At 35.4% G+C, this 7,591-nt stretch overlaps 1 protein-coding gene across 1 annotated transcript; it reads left to right on the forward strand.

Annotated features, from left to right (window-relative positions):
- Positions 1-1,060: 1,060 nt before the first annotated feature.
- Positions 1,061-4,255, forward strand: LOC145034956 (Tetratricopeptide repeat (TPR)-like superfamily protein). Its single transcript, XM_078983531.1, has 2 exons — positions 1,061-3,991; positions 4,068-4,255. The coding sequence occupies exon 1, from the start codon at positions 1,201-1,203 to the stop codon at positions 3,697-3,699; it is 2,499 nt and encodes an 832-aa protein (XP_078839657.1). The 5' UTR covers positions 1,061-1,200; the 3' UTR covers positions 3,700-3,991; positions 4,068-4,255.
- The last annotated feature ends 3,336 nt before the right edge of the window (positions 4,256-7,591 follow it).

Below are 7,591 nucleotides of genomic sequence, written 5' to 3' on the forward strand. Positions count from 1 at the left end.
TTATCTAAAAACACTATTTTTCCCTTATTAATTTTTTTTAATTAATTTTCTTATTTATGTATTTATTTTTTATAAAAAAATTAATATATCCCACATATATGTATCTCATCACCGTAAACTTGAAATCACATTTGAGAAATTTAATTTGAGTCTTACCATTCACCATCTCATCTCTGATCCTCCTCATCTTCTATTTCTTTTCCATCTTTAGTAACATCGACGTCTTCACCGACTTTTTTTTTTTGTACTTCAACTCTGGCGAACCAACACCATAACCTACTGTCTCTTCATCTTTAGTGGATTGTGGTGTTGATTCAACGTAGTTGAAGGACCAAAAAAAGAAGTGATGATGAAGACGTCGCTATCACTAAAGATGAAAAATAAATAGAAGTTGAGAATGATGAAAGATGGGATGGTGAGGAGATACAAATATGTGGGGTCTACTAATTTTTCTTAAACATATAAAACCTAAGTACATAAACAAGAAAATTAATTAAAAAAATTAATAAGGGCACAATAGTTTTTTTAAATAAGACAAAGACCAAGTTCGTAACAAAATTAAATAGTAGAGACCAACCGAGTTAAAAAATTAAATTAATTAAAAAATAAATAGTAGGGATCATCCGAGGAGATACAAATATGTGTGGTCTATTAGTTTTTTTAAATATGAAAAAAATAAATACATAGATAAGAAAATTAATTAAAAAAATAAATTAATAAGGGTACAATAGTATTTTTAGGTAAGACGGGGACCAAACGCGCAACAAAAATAAACAGTTGAGACCATTTAAGTTAAAAAAATAAGTTAGCGACCAAAACCACAAATTCCCCCAAACCATAGGGACCATTCATGTAATTTAATTTTTACTTTTCGTTTTGTTCATATTTGGGTAATTATTTTTTTTGTACACATCTAGGTAACAAACTTGTTAAAAGGGTTCACATATAGGATTTAACCTGCTAATTATCATATGTGAACACTTCCAAAAAGTTTGTTACCTAGATATTAAAAAAAAAAAAAAAAAAGATAAGTCATATTCCCAACATCCAAACTATTTGGAAACGATTCCAAACTGTTTTTGGCGCATTTTCTCTCACAAGCATCACAGAGCCTCGACTTAATCAATTGAGAACGACTTGGATCTTCTTTCAAATCCGTGAAGTGGCTGGGAAGATACACACGTTTCTATCTAAAAACTCATGATAAGATGCTATTATCGTTGCAGAACACGGACATCGATCAAATTGCTATCAACCCTTTCTCTGAAACATTGCCAACATTGTCCATTTTCTTTATCCTTTTCCACCTGGGCCCAATTGACTCAAGAACAAGTACAATATGTAGCTCCAACCCCGGATTTGGATGATGCTCATACAGGTGCCCGCTTTCTTCAAAATTGCATCATCAGCGGCGACCTAGCCTCAGGAAAGACCTTTCACTGTCAAATCTTGAAAAAAGGCGGTGGCTTGGACCTGTTTGGATGGAATATACTTTTGAATTTGTACGTGAAGTCGGAGCTTTTATCGGATGCTCGCAACCTGTTCGACGAAATGCCTAGCAGAAATACAGTTTCCTTCGTCACTTTAATTCAGGGATTTTCAGAGTTGTTTCCACATGCTGAATCCACCAAACTGTTTGTTAGGTTACATAGAGAAGGTCATGAGCTTAATGCGTTCGTTTTCACTACTATCTTGAAACTGCTTGTGAACATGGAGTGTCCTGAATTAGCCAGAAATGTCCATGGGCCAATTTATAAACTAGGTCATCAATCCAATGCTTTTGTAGGCACTGCACTTCTTGATGCCTATTCATCTTCAGGGTTTGTTGAAATGGCAAGGGAAGTTTTCAATTCAATTTTGCATAAAGACATGGTATCATGGACAGGAATGATTACATGCTATGCTGAAAACAATTACTTCAAAGAAGCTTTCAAGTTATTTTCTCAAATGCGCATACTAGGCTTCAATCCCAACAACTTCACACTTGCAAGTATGTTTAAAGCATGTCTTGGCCTCGAGGCCATTGAAGCAGGTAAAACCATTCACGCGTGTGCTATTAAAACCTGCTATGAGATCGATCCTTATGTTAGTGTTTCATTACTTGATTTATACACAAAATCTGATGATATCAATGATGCACGACTTGTTTTCGAAGAAATACCCAAAAAAGATGTGATCCCTTGGAGTTTCATGATTGCAAGATACTCTCAAAGTGACAGATGTGAAGAGGCTGTGAGACTATTTTGTAGAATGAGAAAAGGATCCACCGTTCCTAATCAGTTCACTTTTGCTAGTGTCCTTCAAGCATGTGCAACAATGGAGAATTCAAGACTAGGGAAGCAGATTCATTCCCATGTACAGAAAGTTGGTCTTGATTCGAATGTATACGTATCAAACGCCCTTATGGATGTTTACTCTAAATGTGGATTCATAGAAGACTCAGTCAAACTTTTCACAGAATCAAAAAACAGAAACGAAGTCTCGTGGAACACACTAATTGTTGGATATGTGAATTTAGGAAACTGGGATATGGCACTTACCCTATTTTCTGATATGCTAAAAGATCAAATTCAGTTAACCGAAGTGGCATATTCTTCTGTTCTTCGTGCATGTGCTAGTTTGACTATATTGGAGTTAGGCATCCAAATACATTGTTTAACAATCAAAACCTTGTATGAACTCAATGTTGTGGTTGCAAATGCTTTGATAGACATGTATGCAAAATGTGGGAGTATAAAACAAGCTCGTTTAGTTTTCGAAAAGATTAGCCACAAAGATGTGGTGTCATGGAACGCGATGCTTTCAGGGTATTCCATGCATGGGCTTGGTGAAAAGGCTTTGACTTTGTTTGACTTGATGTGTAAAACAAATATCAAACCAGATGAGTTAACATTTGTTGGAGTCCTTTCGGGTTGTAGTAACATAGGGTTGTTAGAAAAAGGAGAAGATTACTTTACTTCAATGGTACAAGAGTATGGTGTTAAGCCTTGCATGGAGCATTATACATGCATGGTGTCACTTTATGGGAAATTAGGTCATCTTGAGAAAGCTATGAAATTAATCGATGAAATTGAAGAACCAAGTGTAATGATATGGAGGGCTTTACTTGGAGCTTGTGTGATCCATAAAGATGTTGAGTTAGGTGAAGTATGTAGTACACGTGTTCTTGAAATGGAACCTCATGATGAGTCTACCTATGTGTTATTGTCAAACATGTATGCGAATGCAAAAAGGTGGGATAGTGTGGGGTTAGTTAGGAAAAATATGAAAAAGAAAAGGGTAAAAAAGGAACCGGGGCTTAGTTGGATTGAGAAACAAGGTATAGTTCATTATTTTACAGTTGGTGATTCTTCACATGGTGATATTAGGTTGATTTATGGGATGTTGGAGTGGTTGAATTTGAAATGTAAGAAAGAAGGTTATGTATGTAACCATGATGTTATATTACTTGATGTTGAAGATGATGAAAAGGCGCGATTATTGTGGGGACATAGTGAGAGATTAGCTTTGGCGTTTGGGCTAATTAGTATGCCTTTAGGATGCCCGATTCGTATCATGAAGAATCTGAGAATATGTTTGGATTGTCATGGTGTGTTCAAGATTATATCAAAGATTGTGCAACGTGAGATTATTATTAGAGATATAAATAGGTTTCATCACTTTGAACATGGAGTTTGCTCTTGTGGTGATTATTGGTGAAGTACACTAGGGTCACTATGAACATTAAGAAAAATATAGATTTTTAAATGTTTTATATATATCATCTACAAATATACTCAAATAATTACCTATGTTTGAGTAATTTAACTTTTAGACGATTGATGCGAAAGTATTTTCTTTAATTAAATCATTAACCATATCCAAAATATAGAGAATTTTTTGAAACCGTTGATCCTGAATCCTCAGAGTCTGCATTTTATGCCCTCAAAAGACTATAAACCAAAAAACGTAAAATTGTTGATCGACGTGCTTCTAAAAGCCGTAAAATCAGGTACGTAATGACATATTTGCCCCTAGGGAAAAACAAGTCCTTTTAATTAATTGGATTTTGAAATGAAATTTTGCAGGTATCATATCTATGAGAAGATTGTGAATTTCATGGCTCCTCAGCCCGTCAACATACCTCCAATGTAGGGCTGGCAATTCTCGACACGACACGCGACACGATACGAAATAAATAGGTTTGGGTTGAGTTTTTCAACCCGCCAACCCGCTAACCTGCCAACCCGCCAACCCGTTTATTAAACGAGTTATATATGGGTTTCTCAAAAACTAAACGGGTTGACCCGCCAACCCGTTTATATTCTTATTTAAAAAAATTATATTATTTTTAAATGTATTTATGTATCAAGTATTAATATTTAATAAGTATTATATAATATATACCATTGATTCATATACTATTTGACTGTTTTGAAATTTTAACTCATGGTGGATGGTCTAAGGTCGTAAGTCGTAACTTATAAGGCTAAGTTTGTAACATGTTTCTATGAATATTTTTAATTTTTATTTGGATATTTAAGACTTAAATGTCTAAAATTCTGACCCACGAACCCGCCAACCTGTGAACCCGTATAAATAAATGGGTTGACGGGTCATATATAGGTTTATATTCCAAACTCGCCAACCCGTGACCCACCAACCCGTGACCTGTATATTTAAATGGGTCGTGATTGCCAACCCGAACACGACACGATTGCCAGGCTTACTCCAATGGCGCCTAAATTATTTGAAAACTTGTTTGCACTCAAAACCCAAAAACTTGCTTCTTCACTATCTTAACCGCTTTTTTTTATTTTATTTTATATATATATATATATATATATATATATATATATATATATATATATATATATATATATATATATATATATATATATATATATATATATATATATATATATATATATATATATATTATAATGTACTTTCATTATCCTTCCCTTTGTTGTATGGTTGCGTGGGATCTAATTTGAATTAGAGCAAATTACATTTTTGGTCCATGTGCATATAGGAAAATCATGGATTGGTCCCCTGAAAAACTTTTGTTAAAGCATTAATCATATCCATAAGGATAATTACAATCAAATAAATCATCATTATCTAATCCATAATTATCTTCTAACAATTAGGTTTTTATTGAATTATACTATATTATCGAAAATATATTATGGCAGAATAAGCAAAAGATAATTACTAAATATAAACCTAGTCAAGTTAGGCAAGAAAATCCGAAATTAGATCTGACGCACCATTAACCATTAAAATTAGACAAAACTGCACAAATGGTCCCTGTGGTTAGCTGAAAATTGCCACTTTGATCCAAAAAAGTTTGGACTAGCACCAGTGGTCCAAACTTTTTATTTTATTGCGAGTTTGGTCCAGTTTCCTTTAAACTTTTTCATAATGACTATTTTGCCCTTATTGTTTTTTTTTTCTTTTTTCAGTTTTTTTCTTATTTAAATACTTTTTTTATTAAAAGAAATAAAAAAGAAAATTTACATTTTCTATTTATTTTTATAATTTTTTCTAAAAAATGAAATCTCTCTCTCTCTCTCTCTCTCTCTCTCTCTCTCTCCCCTTTGGATAAGGATATCCACACAGACACCTCCTCCGATCTTCTCCACCCCAACGCTCTCACCACCGCCTATCGCCTTCCTCCAGTCATAGAGTTGTGCCACCAGAAAACCACCAGGGACCACCAGAACATCACCACTGCCACCACCTATTTACCCTCCTACCATCGCCGATCAACCCACCAACCTCAACCCTTTCCCTCCTCCTTCCTTCTGGTCAAACCCGTTGAAACAGGAAGACGAAATCAGTAGAGCTGCCATCTCCACCCACCGCCACCATCTTCACATTCTTGTTTCGCCACTATTGATGAAAGTCCGACCACCACTTTATACCCCCTCCTCTCGACTGAAAATCACCACCAAACACCACTCCCATTCGATTTCTCCACTGAATTCGACCAAAACCCAACCAAAAACGAGGCCAAAGGCTGCCGGAGCAACCTCCGACCACTATAGCAGGTAGTCGCTGATGTGGGACACCGCCGCCAATAGCTGATGTTTCCGCCGACCCTCTCCAACCAGTCTCGTCACCTGGAAACTCTAACCCCATTTTTGGTAGCCGCCGGCCTTGGTCGCAGATCTGGAACATCAATATTGCCAGTGATATCTCCGGCAACGATTATAACAATGACGCCAAGGCTCAGATCTGGAAAGACGAATCGAAAAAGTGGCGGTTGTTTGGGAGGGAGGTTTCAGATATGAACAACCACCGAAGCTATCCATCTCTGGTTCGATCTGTTGAAGCTCAGTCGGATGAAGACGAAGGGCGACACCATTTTTTCCGGAGAGGCGAAGGAAACAACGTTTGGGTGCAAGACGAAGGACTACGACGGTGTTTCAAGGGGTTGGTTTACATATATCCGTTTAAAGGGTTTTCCTGTCGGAGGTTGGTGGTGGCAGAGACGATGGGGGGATGAAGGCGGTGGTGGCTCGACTGACGATAGTGGTGTCGGAGATGCTCTTCTACAGAGGAAGAGAAATTGAGTGTTTTGTGTTAAACGAGAAAGAGGAGGAGGCAAAGTAGTATTGTTTTTATTCTTGTTTTCTTTTTAATTATTGTAATAAAAGAAAAATGAAAAATCAAATTGACAAGGGTAAATATGTCATTTTAAAAAGATTCAAAATAGATTGGATCAAACTCGCAACAAAATCAAAGTTTTGGACCGGTGGTGCTAGTTCAAACTTTTTTGGACCAAAGTGGCAATTTTCAACATACCACAGGGACCATTTGTGCAGTTTAGTCATTAAAATTATACATAATGTTGTCTCATTTATTTGGTTTATCAACAAATATAATCTCTTGTTCTCTTCTTAATTTCCACATTTTATTAATATTCAATCTCAAATCCAATAATTTAGATGAATCATTGTAGATTTTATTTTATTTATTATTATTATTTGATAATCCACATCTAGATCATTACTTTATCAACAACTTACCATGTGGTTGTTTGATTTGATGTTTTTAGATTGTTTTGGGGTAAATCCAAACCCTACCTACTAATGTTGTTTACTTGATTCTAGTATCTGATTCATGAACTAGATCATCAAGGGGTTGCGGTTTAACTAACGGATGGTATAAGAGCCAATAACATATGGTATCCATAATCCAATAGCCAAAATATTACTCTTAGATGATTCAAACATTTTATTGAAAACTTGGCGTGCATTACAAATTAACAAACCCTATAAATAACGAAAACCTCAAATATACGCCCACAAAAGCCTAGAACATCTTATATCAATTATTGGGGATCCTATAGTGGATCCAAATGATTACTTTAGCAGTCCAAACATATACCGAAGATATATCAAAGTATCAAACACTGCAAACAATTGTAAAATCCAACAACAAAACGAATAACAAACTAGGATGCAAAAATATGATAAAATGACTAATAATGAAAGCGACATGTATCAAGCTAAAGCAAATGTGAATGGAAAACAAATAAACTTATGAGCCACAAGCATTTAATGTGGTTCCCTTTTCGGGGGTGGTGATGTATATCCATAGG

This window comes from Lactuca saligna, chromosome 3, assembly GCF_052625555.1.
Source record: "Lactuca saligna cultivar CGN05327 chromosome 3, ASM5262555v1, whole genome shotgun sequence".
NCBI classification, from domain to species: Eukaryota; Viridiplantae; Streptophyta; class Magnoliopsida; order Asterales; family Asteraceae; genus Lactuca; species Lactuca saligna.

Excerpts from the sequence above, each read along its gene's own strand:
- LOC145034956 (XM_078983531.1), top strand. The coding sequence starts at position 1,201 with ATGATAAGATGCTATTATCGTTGCAGAACACGGACATCGATCAAATTG.